Source organism: Garra rufa, chromosome 22 (assembly GCF_049309525.1).
Source record: "Garra rufa chromosome 22, GarRuf1.0, whole genome shotgun sequence".
Lineage (NCBI taxonomy): Eukaryota > Metazoa > Chordata > Actinopteri > Cypriniformes > Cyprinidae > Garra > Garra rufa.
The window spans coordinates 24,725,771-24,740,111 of NC_133382.1; the positions used below are offsets into that span (position 1 = coordinate 24,725,771).

Consider the following 14,341-nt stretch of genomic DNA (forward strand, 5'->3'; position numbering starts at 1 on the left):
TCACAGGATTATTTAAACCGTTAATATTCAACGACAGTATTTTAATATTATACTCTATCATTTCTAATGAGTTTGTGCGGCAATCCAACTCTGAACATAAAAAACAAAATCAAAGAACAACAGTTGAACACTGAACAAAGTGGCTTCCAAAAAGGAGATGTACTTATCCATCCCTTGTGGTCCCTGTTGGTGGGAGGAGGGTTTAGTGCCTCACTGTAGTAGGGGCCCTCCCTAGTTGTGAGAAAAAACCCACAAATACTAGAATTGTCCAACATTTAGTGCTTGCTACAGAACTCTCCCTCTTATCGGTTTTACTGATCTATAAACTTAAGTCGTGAGTCATTAAATAGTATGACCCAGATGTGTGTGTACTAACACTCTATATTACAAAAAAAAATATCTTTTTGAAGTAGAAAATAATAATAATAATATTTGGGTTCACCCGGCGACGTAGTCTATATCTTTTCATCCATTGTGGTTCCCTTGGTCTGTGTCTCGTCTAAACTCCGTCAGCCTCTCTCTTGCACGTAGAGCTGTGTTGTCAGAAGCGCTGGTGGTACGTTTCCATGGCATCGCTGCGTTCAGACGCTCCTCCGCGGCCGCTGCGACGTTCACTTTGGTCATCACCTTCACCCTGATTCCGCGTCGGTTCAGGTCCCGAGCTGCCTCCTCCGCTGTGCTGTATATCACCAGACCGGAGTCCCAGTGCACCCGCATCTTCGTGTAGGGCGTCTGGTACCGGATCCCCTTCTCCCTCAGAGCTGCTTTGATGGGTCCGTATGTCTTGCGCCTCTCCATGACGTCTGTCGCGTAGTCGTTATCAAAGTAAAGTCTTTTGCCGTTAATCTCAATCTTCTGTTGCCACGCTTTCCTTAGGACCAACTCTTTAATGTGAAACTCCAAAAAGTTAACAATTATTGATCTCGGGGAAGCTGCAGCAGCTGGCTTTGGGATTAATGCTCTGTGTGCCCGCTGGACACGGAGCTCGATTCCCTCCGGCAGGGCCAGGTGGCGTTTAAACAACTCGTTAACAAACTCAATGACAGATCCTCCTTCTTTTCCTTCTGGCACCCCGTAAATTCTGATGTTATTTCGTCTTGAACGGCTCTCCAGATCGACAACTTTGTCCCGCATCTGCGTGTTTTCTTTCACCACCGCCAGTAGCGTTTCTTTCATCTCCAAGCAGGCCGACTCCACATCAGCTATTCGGGTTTGTGCCTCAGCTATGTTAGCATTTTGGCTCTGGAGCTCCTGCAAAACTTCACCTTTAAACTCCGCGAGGTCGTCTTTCAGAACTTTCTTGACGTCGTTTTTAAATTCGTCCAGGTCTCGTCTCATTCCTTGTTTAAAGTCTTTTAACTCTGTATGAAGCATTGCTAGTGCTTGAAGCAGCGCGTTCTGATCAGTGCTAGCTACACCTAGCATTGTTTCCCCGTTGTCGTCGTCGTCTTCCTCGTGCTCAGTAGACTCGTTCACTTCTGGGTTTTGTTGTGAATCATTCTTGTTCGTCCTCTGACTCCTTAGCTTTCTCCCTCCGTCCATACTTAAATTGAAATGATATCAGCGCTATTTATAATGATAGGAGGTACTTTTTCCTAACCGACTTGCAGGAGCTCGCTGTTATGCGACCATCTTGTTGTAGCACCGCACCGGAAGTCCGGCTCTACAATGTTTGGCTTTTTTTTTTTTTTTTTTTTTTTAGAAATTCTTATGTTTTAATTTTTCTGATAATCAAAAAGCATAAACATTTATTTATTTTTAATCAAATTAAAAATAAACACTTAATTTTTGGCAAACAAACAGAAATTTACTGTTAAAATCAATACATGGAAGAAAAATTATATTCAGTTTAAAACGTTAAAATAATAATTAAGTGGTTAATCTTCTTGTAATATTTTTTTTAATCATATATATTGTTTTATGTAAATTATTTAAATAGGAACATATAAACACCTACATTATACTGTACAAAAGTAATACAAAACTAATATTATTCTGTTTCATGTTAAACCGTACTTTTATTTTGACAGGTTGCCGTGAAGTTTCTGTCTGTACAGTATATGATATGATGCTAGTTTTCTCAAATGAAACGGTAAAAGTGAAACTCACAGCAGCTTTTGCGATTGAGTGTATCTGTTCATGTGAGATGCAAATACCAAAAATTAGCGGGAGCGTCATGTGTGCTTCAGTCTGCATGTAGTAAAGAAATAAAACGTGTCTCCACCATTCATACATACAGAAGCAAACGGAACATGCAGAATTCATATTAAAACGGTCTTTTTACATTTCAGTTTTCACAGACACTAGTCCATATCACGATTTGAATTAGGTGACAGACAAACTTTTGATTTATTAATCCAAAAATCGACGAATTACGTGGCATTCCGCGCTATAGTAGATTAGGTTTTTATGAATGGAGTCCGCGATGCAGTCCGTGTTTTCTTGGAGGAGACATTGTAATCACGCCACCATGAAGAGACAGAAATGACATGCCTTCGTGTAAATAAGATAAATAACATAAGGCAATTTAGTATGTAGGCAACTATGTATAGACCTGTTCTATAGGAAAGATAACCTTAAATGACTTCTATTGTGATCTGGCGCTATATCGAAAAATAAAATGAACTTGACGTTCAAGGGGGGCGGGGGTGCTGTTGGGGGAAAGATAAAATCGCAGCCTTATGCGGTTTAGAAATCGTATGTGCTTAAATCGCGATTTTTTTTTGCGATTGCGATTAATTGCACAGGCCTAGCTTGAACTCAACATCTGGGTTCAACTTACCTGATGGTTCTGGGGCTGGTGGTGGTGGTGGTCCCTGTACTACTCTCAATACAGGGCGAGTAGGTGGAGTCTGGGAGGAAGCAACAGTTCGAGGAGGAGCAGCATAAACTGGAGGCCGTTGTGGAGGCTGTGTAGCAGTGGGCGCTCTAAGAACAGGGCTTGGAGTGCCATGTGGGTGAAGGGTGACTGATTGAGGAGGAGCAGGACGAGGAGAAGGAGGCACAGCCAGAGTCGGGATTGACGCTCCTTCTTTACTTGGTGCCTGGCGTACAACGATCTTAACGATTCCAGGTCCACTTACCATGGATGTTGGGACTGGAATTATAAATAAAGAGAGTTTAGAAATTACACAAGGATTTCACCTGGAAAGAAAGTTCAGTCTGACTGGGCACCAGACTATGGATTACAATAGCAGAGCTATCAATAAAAGGTTCGGCATTATTAAATACACTACCATTCAAATGTTTGGGGTCAGTAAGATTTGTATCATTTACAATGTTTTTGAAATAAGTCCCTTATGCTCAAACCAAGCTACATTTATCTAAAGCAATTGAAAAATATTACTTATATTTAAAATCACTTTACTTTTAAAATGTAATGTATTCATTTGATGGCAATGCCTAATTTTCAGCAGCCATTACACCAGTCTTCTCATAAGATCCAAGAAAAATTTTATATTATCAACGTTGAAAAGAATTGTGCTACTTAATATTTTTGTGGAAACAAACTTTTCTGCCAGGATTTTTTGATGAATATAAAGGTCAGAAGAACAGCGTTTATTTTAAATGGACATAATTTGCAAAATTATCCAATTTTATGCATCCTTGCTTAATATTTTTTTTATTATCGTTTCTTTCAAATTAACCCGAAACATTTTAAAAGGTAGTGCAATTATTTAGCCTCTTAACTCTTGAGAAACATGGACAATTAAAACTTCACAAATTTAACCTGTATACAAAGACTTAAAGGAACAGAAAACGAAAAGGAAGGAACAATTCTCAAATGAAACAATGCTTAATTAACAAGTAAACAAAATTAAAAACAAACCAAACCACATCAAACCTCAAGTGCCTCCCACAACATTTGACTTAAAATGTGCAGTGGTGTTTGCATGTATCTTTTACTGTAAATTTCAAATACATTCATTCAACAGGACCCACCGAGTTAGTAGCCAACAAACCATCCAAATAGGCAGTCACACATGCAGTTAGAAAAAAAGAACCAGTGCCAGAATACCCATGCACATGCTCTGCTGAGTAACAGGTAGTTTGGTACCCAGGATACAGGCTGTACCCGAACAAGGATGAACTCAAGGACAGCACCAGTACCTTGAGTAGCGGTGAAAGGTACTGCTAGTCCAGAGCAGGTTGGGATTGTGGTGGTTGGGTGGGGATTTGCTGAGCTGCTAGCTGACTGACTAACTGTATGAAGAACTGCCACCTGAGCTGGCTGACTAATAAGGTGGTGTTGCCCACTACTGGAAACCAGATGCATTACATTTCCTAAAGGGCACAACCACAGAAGAAAGTGTTAGGCCATAGACCACACCAAACACTCTAAGAAAGACTGAAGGCGTGCAGGAAAAAGCGAAACCTATCCATAGCAGGTAGTGGATTATTTACACAAGCAGATTTTTCTTTGATTAAATCACGTGGAAGGCGGTGGATACCTTGGATGGGTCTGGGTTGAGGAACAGGAACCTGGTGCAGAGGAGTCCCAGAGAGTGTGAGCTTGTTGCCCTGTAGCTGGAAGGTGACTGGTTTGCTGCCCTGAGAGGACGACACTGGTCGGCCAGCCAGGGAGGCCAGCTGAGCGATACTCACAACTTCACCGGCTGTAGATGTGACAAATCAAGGAAAATAATTTAAACTTATCACTATGAAACAATAAAGTGTGGTGAAATGTACTTACATGGCAAACGAGCCTGCATATCTGGGCTGAGCAGCACCCTCTGAGTCATAATGTTGCTTGTCGGTTGAGGGGGAGCGGACACAGTTGTGACGGTGGCTGGTCCTGAGGGGCGTACAGTCACTGGCTGGGGGGCTGGTGGCCTAACTGGTGCAGAAGGGACACTGGTAGGAGCCACTGGAGCTCTTGGTGCAGCGACAGGGGTAACAGGACAAACTGAAATGAGAGTAAAAAAGTTTTTTCCTCTTTCTGCCATCACGAGTGACACTTCCTGATTAGGATGTTAGACTTGGTTCTGTGAACTGACCTTGAGGTGCTGGCTGGGAGGGAGCTTGGGTAGGGGTGACCTCTGTAATTAGAGGCTTTGCAGTTTGAACTGTCGTGGTGGTGGTAGGACATGCAGGGCGAGGGCTGTTCGCTGATGAACGCCCATCAGATTTAGGAAGTGGCTGAAGCATCCTGCAAAGAAACAAGCACAGGTTAAAGCTTTATTTAAAAGACAAAATTTGGACATATCTTCAAATCAACTCAAGAGTATACAGTTGAGGTCAAAAGTTAAAATACACCTTGCAGAATCTCCTAAAATGTTAATTATTTTACCAAAATAAGAGGGATCCACAGCTGTTTTTTGATAGTTGGTTTAAACAGAAGGTTTAAAGGTCCACTGAAGTGCCTTGAAACACGCAGCCTTATTCTATGTGGTGACATACTTTTAACTGAAACAAAAACATATCGCCCAGCCCCGCCCACTTATTTTGAATAGCCAATAGCGTTCCATTTATATCTGCTCGGGCCAGAGCCGTTAAGCTGGATAAAGCCGCATTTGTAGTTTATGACAGCCACAGACTAATAAATTACCCCACAGATTCAATATGAAACTCCTGCTAAAATAAAATAGTGATCATAATCATGCTGTGTAGTTTAATACATGCCGATCGCACATATGAGCGCATATGATCTGCTCCGTGTATTGCGTCTCTGTATAGGGGGCGGGACACTACGGACTCTAGAGAGCATCTGATTGGACAGAACGTTTGATGAGAAACTGAAGTGCACGGTGATATCATCAAAATCGTTGATTCATATTGGCAGAAGTGACGAGACTGTAAGTTTTGAATGCCCATATCTTGTAAACGCGAATTTTTCGTTGTTTTGAAGCACACTAGCTCATAGATAATCTTAAGGCTAATATATTCATACTAAAAGCCAAAAAAACTTCAATTTTGATTTCAGGGGGACTTTAAACACTCACTGTTGCTTCAGAAGGAAACAAAATGCGTTAAGAGCCGGGGATGAAAACTTTTTGAATAGAAAGATAAGGGTAAGTTTTTATTTTGTCTTCACTCTGTTCAAAAGTTTACATCCCTGGTTCTTAATGCATCGTGTTTTCTTCTGGAGCATCAGTGAGCTTTTGAACCTTCTGTAATAGTTGCATATGAGTTCAGGGCTTGACATTAACTTTTTGAGGCACTTGTCCTTCGGACAAGTAAATTTATGTTTCACTTGTCCATGCACAAAAGTCACTTGTCCGGATAAAGATTTATAATATCATTTATTTTTGTTTTGTTTTGCTAATGCAGAATTCATTGAAAGCATCCAAACACTATCAATATTAATACAATTCAGTTGAAACAGTAGAAAGGAACGTAGAAGTAGAAGTAGAAAGGAACAGTAGAAGGATCTCCAGACTCATAGTATAATACAAAGTAATACTTTGCACGCTGATGTGCACAGTGTATCACCAGAGGTAGTGGTGACTCTTGGTGAAAAAAAAATAAAACTATCTATCCGACAGACGCCACAAAACATTTCTCCGTCTTCATAAATAACCCAGTCGAATTCATCTTTCCATTTGGTTACAAATTTTCATTCCCGTTTGAACTCATATGGTGCTGTTGGTGTAAGGCAGGGCTCGAAATTAACTTTTTTACTTGGTAGCACTGGTGCTCCCAACTTTAAAAAGTTAGGAGCATCCCAAAAAATGTAGGAGCACCCAATTTCTTTTTAGTTATGCACCGATCTTGATTCTTCATTGCCGATTCTGATTAACTGACATCTGACAGACGCCTGCCAGATGTTTGTACACAGCAGATGCTTTCCAGATCAAGAGATCTTTATCAGACAGTGGCGGCTGGTCCATAGGGGGCGCTGGGGCGCCGCCCCCCCTCAAGTTAGCCAAGGAAGAAGACTATTAACATGTTAAAAATAAGTTTAATACATATTGCAAAATAATTACGAAATTGCATTATTTTGACATACTATTTGACTGGTAGTTATGTTAGCACCTGTTAAAAATAAAAAAAATCTAAACTGTTTTTCGTTTGTTTGTGTATGCGGGACGCCGGCCAAATGGGTGTCTATTAGGTCTGTAAATTTTTGAAACGCATGTGACTTGAGGCTGAGCTCTGATTGGCTTGTTTCAGATTGTCCTCGGGGCGCAGAGCACAGCGCCCCAGACCCTCCCACTTTAGATTTTAGCCAATCAATCTTGTTTTTATATATTTTGTCCTCATGTGATTGGACCGTTCTCGACTGTCAAATATGTGCAATATCTTTTCCGAGATGAAAGTAAATTTGATTTTATCTTTCACAAGCCGTTTAAATGAAGAAAAAAAAATAAATAAAATAAACTTACGAATCATGGAGCTTGGATAGAGTTTGCTTGCTAGATGCAATGTAAGTCATGCCTTTTATCGTTTTCATTGTTTGTTATTTCAAAGTCCTGTCACCGAAGCGTTGTGGGCAACTACACAGAAAGTAACTGTAACAATGCAGTTTAACTCAATCGTCGGCGTACAAGCAAGGGTTTATGTAGATGTCTTTTTTCAAGTAAATTGTGAGTGTTTATGTTAGTATTATTATAAGCACAATATTAAAATAGATATATATAATATAGTGTTCCTTCTTTAATTGGACATACAAATATATTGTCAATAGCATTAGAATTACTTATTATATTGGACTATATATAAATTTGAAAATTAATTTATATGCAATGTTTTATTACAAATCAATTTATTTTCTCTGTCTTTGAGATTTATCCTGTGGCTCCCTCGTGTGGATAACATTAGTATTATGGCCTTTATCTCTGAATCACATTAATATAAATGGCTAATATTTTGGGGGATGATTACAAATGTTTAATGATTACTTTACTGATAATAAAGCCTGTATTAAAAAAGTGTGATTCATTTTGTGTGCGCCCCCCTAAAATTTTTTAGCACCAGCCGCCACTGTTATCAGACATCTTGCAGACGTACATGTGCTATCTGAGCCGCGTTGCATAGTATATTGACACGGAGGCGGCAGAATTGTATCTGACAGAATGTGCGCTGTAGCACGAAATATACTATATTTCTTCAAAAGCAGATTGTGGAAACCTTTTAATTGTCCACAATAAAAATAAAATCGTCATTTCACACACCCCTAATTGCAGTTTGTGCAACGCCGGAACAGGGTTTGGTTGAGAGAGAGAGAGAGAGAGAGAGAGAAAAAAACGTCCGGTTCTAAGTTAAGCGGAGCGCAGTTTCAGTGACAGGGAATGATTGACGGCTCAGGGCTCGCAAAATGTCAAAATCTCTGGTAGCCCTTCGGGCAGGTACTCATCAGAATTTGATAGCCCAAAAATTAATTTAACTAGCCCAAATAAAAAAAAGACATTTTTAAAAAATATAGAAAATCAGATAGGAGTCTAAATGTCAATCAAAAATGTTTTCAATACACAAATATAAACAAATATCAAGGAAAGAATTTTATTTCACCATTTAGTGTAGCTGCAGAATTTTAAAATATCAATTTAAGGCAATTTATGACCCTTTTTTTAAGAGCTGCACAAGTTAAATAAACAGTATGAGTGGGGTTGGACAATGTACGGTAGAATATTAAGCCATAAAATTACATGATTTATAATTCAGATACAGACACAAAAAACAAAATATCTAATACAATGGAATTTCAACCTTTATACCATTAAAAGGGATAAATCAAGTATATAATTTCTTATATTTATATAAGATATATAACATTAGTATTACTTAATTGTTTAGATTTTTAATAGGCAAATTAAATTATTTCACACTTACACATGGATCGATAATTCCAATAATTTGACCATAAACAGCTGAAAAATGTATTGGAAATAAAAATTAATTTGTTTGTCACGAGAGGGCGCTTTAGGAGCACTGAAATACTACGGTTTCCATAGTAACAGCTGTACACAAACCAGCACTAACGCCGTTTTATCAGACATGAAATGACAATGCAAACGACATGTTTCTGAGGACAGTCTGTTCCCTTCAGATACATTCATATGAAGACATCCCTGCAGCGTTTTGACTTTGAAACGTACAGCGTGCATATTTATTCAATGACATCATTGCCTTTTTGAAGATTTATCCAAACCTATCGCGATCGTCTTTCCGTCTTTTAAACTTATACGTTAAACAAGACTTTTAGTCTTGTACTACTAGTCAGTAGTTAGGCTAGCGACAGTTTTGAAACCGAGTCGCACCACACTCATTTCTCTCACTCGCACAAATGCTTCCAAATATAATTTGAGGTCGCACAGATTAATTTATCGCAATTTCGAGAGAGAGAGAGAGAGAGAGAGACGCGCACTCTCCCATGATCGAACATAGAATGCTGCTACGTCAGAGCGGCCAAAGCGTCAACAAGCTTCCACGTACTTTTTGACAAGAGTTCTTAACGGGGCGGCCAGAGCTTCTTTGCAGCTCAAGTCGGCGGCGGTGTGAACGTACAGTAACTTCACGAGCAGGTCTTTTCCGTTCCGTGTGTGTGTGTGTGTGTGTGTGTGTGTGTGTGTGTGTGTGTGTGTGTGTGTCGGCGCGCTGCGCTCTCTGTTCAATATTCCGCTCGGTGTTTGCGCTGCACGTTCTGCTCTGTCGTTAACGGCATATAACGTTAATTAACATGCCATTTTATTTTGTTTGAAATTTAACTTGTCCAGTCGGACAACCAATTTTCTCTTCCACTTGTCCTACAAAAAAATCCACTTGTCCCGGACAAGCGGACAAGCCTTAATGTCGAGCCCTGGAGTTGGATTTCAAAATCATACAGTCATTGTTGGAAAGGGTTTAAATACACACAAATGATGAAAAACCAAAGAATTTGTGGGACCTGAAGGATTTTTATGAAGCAGGCAGTTTAACTGTTCAGGACAAACCAGGCACTCATGAACAACTATCACCAAACAAAAAACCAGCTGTGGATCATTCAGGTAACAACACAGTATTAAGTACCAAGCCTATGTAAACTTTTGAACGGGGTCATTTTTAAAAATTCAACCATTGTTTTCTCTCGTGGACTGTTTGTAATCATCTTTTATGTTACATATCTTATTTAGGTCAGTACTAAAAAAAATAACATGCATTTTGTATGATCCCTCTTATTTTGGTAAATAATTCACATTTTGCAGTTTCTGCAAGGTAAAATTTGACCTCAACTATATATCATTTGTCAAAATTGTGTGTTTGAATTTTTTGCACAACATACCTGTTGACTTTCATGCGAACAGGCTTCGGTCTGGGAGGAGGATCAGGGGACTCCATGATCTCCTGAATAAGTTGATGTGTCACTTTCCTCTGAGGCAGGAAAACATCTGCCTGGTATCTAGACACACGCTGCTCCAGGCCAACAAGGTCAAACATGGACATGTCACAGCGCTTTGGGGAAAAAAGAGACAAATTTATGTAGTGACATTCACTGAGAGCCCAGAAAAGAAAAAAAAAAGAAATGAAATATGAGAAACTTCCTGAAAACAGGGCTTCTTTATGCACATATTGGAACAATGAAAAAAAAAAATCAAATACAGAGCAGGAAGTGTCCTAAATAAAAATGAAAAAGTTTATTTGTATAGTGCTTTTCACAAAAACGTACATTTTAGGAATACTGCCCACTGGATCACCACAATACTGGAGAGTTTAACTTCAAACTCCAACACCTGAACCAGCTAAATCAAAGTGTGCATCCGAAATTGCCCACGATATAATTCTCAGTGCACTCAGTGCATGGGTGTTTTCTAGCGGCTAGTAAGCATTGGTTATACTCCTGTTTTTGGGGTGCATTGTAGGATTGAATGAGTGCATCTGAGTGAATGATTCGTCTATTACCATTTTGGACACCACTACAAATAGCAATACCTCAAAGGGTATGGGGCAATTTTGGACAACCAGTGTCTTCATGATTACTAGAAATTTCCCGCAAGTGTGTTGGGACAGGCTCTATCTAAACACAGGACAACTGCCCCCCAGAAACAGGATTGGACACCACAATATAGATAAGCACACTAGGTTTAGTAATTGGTGGTAGTCTTCAACAATTTACTTCAAAAGGTGAGGTCTCAAGAGCCCGCTGAACCAATGAAGCAGTAGAATAGACGATGGACTTTATGATGAAGGGAGACTGTATAGGCCTTGGATCAAACAGGTTGGGGTGATTACACACTTTCCGCAGCTGCATCAGGATATTGATCACAGACATGAAATGACCACTGGCTAAAGTTTCTCGAGTCCTGCAAAAAAGACGAACAAAATATTTAAAAAAAGCCTAACACCTGAAGTACAAAACAGTTAGCGAATACATTATCCAAGGCCTAAGTTCAGAAGTTATCACCAAAGGAAAAAAGCCTCTTCTGCTCTTTTTAACCCCACCCATCTGTTTGTCTTTGTTACTCACGAGGCCTGGGCCATGAAGTCATCATAGAGAAAACGCTGTCTTTTGGAGAGTCTACAGCGTACAACATGCTCATATTTTTTTGGCATTTGTTTCTCCACATCTGCTTTGATTCTTCGCAGCAAAAAGGGCCTTAGCACCTAGACATAGAGAGAGAGAGAGAGAGAGAGAGAGAGAGAGATGCAGGAAAGTGTAAAGCCAAATGCCTGAATGCTTCCCTATAATATTACAAATAAACAAATCATTAGTACAAAATGGGAACTATGTTTTTGCTACTTCCATAAATGTAATAAATGACATAAAAGTGATTCATAAACTGGTACTACCTTGTGAAGCCGTTTAACCAAGCCCTCGTTGTACTCTTGGCTCCCTTCAATCATCCCAGTGAGTGGGTTTGAGAACCACTCCTTGAACTCACGATGGGACTGGAAAACGTGCGGCATGAGGAAGTGCATAAGAGACCAGAGCTCCATTAGACTGTTCTGGAGAGGGGTACCTGTGAGCAACAATCGCCTCTGGCTGCACAGAAGACATGAAAATAAACTCATTACATCTTAATCATTTAAGGAGTTCACTTCCACAACAAACATTTACAGGTAATTTACTCACGCCCTGTTTTTTTTTTTAAAGTGACGTATTGTCAAGTATGGTGACCCATACTCCAAATTGGCCCTCTGCATTTAACCCATCCAAGTGCACACACACACACACAGCAGTGAGAAGTGAACAAACACACACACTGTGAACACACACCAGAGCAGTGGGCAGCCATTGCTCCAGCACCCGGGGAGCAACTGGGGGTTCAGTGCCTTGCTCAAGGGCACTTCAGTCATGGTATTGAAGGTGGAAAGAGCTCTGTTCATTCACAATCCCCACCTTCAATTCCTGCCGTTGTGGGAATCGAACCGGCAACCTTTGGGTTACCAGCCCAACACTCTCACCATTAGGCCACGGCTGTCTTTCTTCAGTTGTAAAGAAATTATGTTTTTTGGGAAAAAAAACATTTCAGGATTTCTCTCCATATAGTGGACTTCTATGGTGCTCATGAGTTTGAACTTCCAAAATGCAGTTTAAATGCAGCTTGAAAGCGCTTTCGCCCAGCAGAGGAAGATAGGTCTTATCTAGTGATACGAATGGTTATTTCCTAAAAATATTGACAACTTATATACTTTTTAACCTCAAACGCTCATCTTGTCTAGCTCTGTGTGAACTCTGTATTTCAGTTCAAGACAGTTATGGTATGTCAAAAAATTCCCATCTCATTTCTCCTCCAACTATAAAATCATCCTACATCGCTGCAGAGGGTCCCAGTGTTTACAAAGTGAATGTACAAAGAAAATCAAACACTCCTTTACCAAAAAAAGGAAAAACAGCAATGTAGGGTGATTTTAAAGTTGAAAAAGAAAATTAGATGCAAGTTTTTCAACCTACCCTAACTGTCTTGAACCGGAATACACAGAGTACACACAGAGCTAGAAAAGATGAGCATTTGAGGTTAGAAAGTATATAAACGTTTTGTAGAAAATAACCGATTGTTTCAGTAGATAAGACCTTTTTTCCTCGGCTGGGATCCTTTAGAGCCCTTTTAAAGCTGCATTTAACCTGCATTTTGGAAGTTCAAACTCGCAGACACCAAAGTCATCCACTATATGGAGAGAAATCCTGAAATGTTTTCCTTAAAAAAAAAAAAAAAAAAAAAGCTATTTCTTTACGACTGAAGAAAGAAAGACATGAGCATCTTAAATGACAAGGGGTTGAGTAAATGTGTACATTTTCATTCTGGAAGTGAACTACTCCTTTAAATAGCTTTTTCCACATAACTGTAAAGAAACAAAAGTCAGAACTGGACCCATATATAATCAAGTACTTTATATAAATTAATATATATAATCTATAATGTAAGCACCTGTTGAAATTGAGCAGGCTTTGCCAGCGCTGGGACTTAAAGTTCTTGATGTTCTGGGCTTCATCCAAAATTAGGTACCTCCAAGACTTGCGTCTAAAAGCCTGATGATCTTGCAGTACTAGCTTATACGAGGTGATGCAGACATGGAAAGCATTGGGTTTGGTCCAGCCCTTACAAAAATAAAAAGGAGAGAAATACAATTCTAAAAATCACAAGGACTCTTAAGCTAAATACACACACAATAATTGCAATAAAATAAATATATATAAAATAAATATGCCTATTATTGCATTCATTACTTGTCTCTTGAGTTTGCGCTCCTTCTGGCTGCCATAGTAAGTAAGGATTTTGAATCCAGGGCACCAACGTTTCAACTCCATCTCCCAGTTGAGCATTACACTGGTGGGTACAATGATCAGATGTGGACCCCAGTTACCTGTAAAAGCAAAAAAACAAGAAAATGCTTGTTGAACTGCACTATATTTTCGTCACGTCATATGGAAAGATACTTGTATGGACTTATTACCCTTTACACATGCTAGATGAGCTAACAGAGCAATGGTCTGGATGGTTTTGCCAAGCCCCATTTCATCCGCAAGTATGCCATTGAGTTTCTTCTCGTTCATGGTAACCAACCAGTCCAGTCCAATGTGTTGGTACTCACGCAAGGTACCATGAAGCAGGAATGGAATTGGTGTTTTGACCTTGTGTTAAAAAGAAATCAGACAACTGGAGTTAATAATAAACAGAATCAGAAAGCAGAAAAGTGTATCTAAGGGTTTGCGTTGCTACCTTTGTTGTTGCCAGTGTATATCCCTTAGGTTGAAGGCTCTCCGCAGTAGCAGCAATGTGGCTGATTTCTTTCTTAGGTCGGGGAGATGTCGGTACAGTAGGACTATGGTCTCCCTCTTCCAGCAGAACCTCCATCCCCTCTCCTCCATCATCATCATCATCCTCACCATCCTCACCATCACTCTCCTGCACATCCTCCTCCTCCTCCTCTTCTTCACTGTCCACAGCAGCTTGGGAATCTGAATATTGCGTGAATCACAGTA

The 14,341-nt window shown here is 39.8% G+C and overlaps 1 protein-coding gene across 1 annotated transcript in view; it reads right to left on the reverse strand.

Annotated features, from left to right (window-relative positions):
- The window catches only part of srcap (Snf2-related CREBBP activator protein), a 44,307-nt gene that overhangs the window by 15,353 nt on the left and 14,613 nt on the right, over window positions 1-14,341 (reverse strand). Inside the window, exons 12-25 of the mRNA XM_073827883.1 lie at window positions 14,079-14,317; window positions 13,813-13,990; window positions 13,586-13,722; window positions 13,287-13,456; window positions 11,707-11,899; window positions 11,384-11,520; window positions 11,033-11,219; window positions 10,202-10,371; window positions 4,998-5,149; window positions 4,694-4,906; window positions 4,452-4,616; window positions 4,111-4,284; window positions 2,783-3,097; window positions 561-1,478 (exon numbers count right to left, since the gene is read on the reverse strand). Of these exons, the coding sequence (XP_073683984.1) occupies window positions 561-1,478; window positions 2,783-3,097; window positions 4,111-4,284; window positions 4,452-4,616; window positions 4,694-4,906; window positions 4,998-5,149; window positions 10,202-10,371; window positions 11,033-11,219; window positions 11,384-11,520; window positions 11,707-11,899; window positions 13,287-13,456; window positions 13,586-13,722; window positions 13,813-13,990; window positions 14,079-14,317 (3,348 nt within the window). The remainder of the gene's footprint in view (window positions 1-560; window positions 1,479-2,782; window positions 3,098-4,110; window positions 4,285-4,451; window positions 4,617-4,693; window positions 4,907-4,997; window positions 5,150-10,201; window positions 10,372-11,032; window positions 11,220-11,383; window positions 11,521-11,706; window positions 11,900-13,286; window positions 13,457-13,585; window positions 13,723-13,812; window positions 13,991-14,078; window positions 14,318-14,341) is intronic.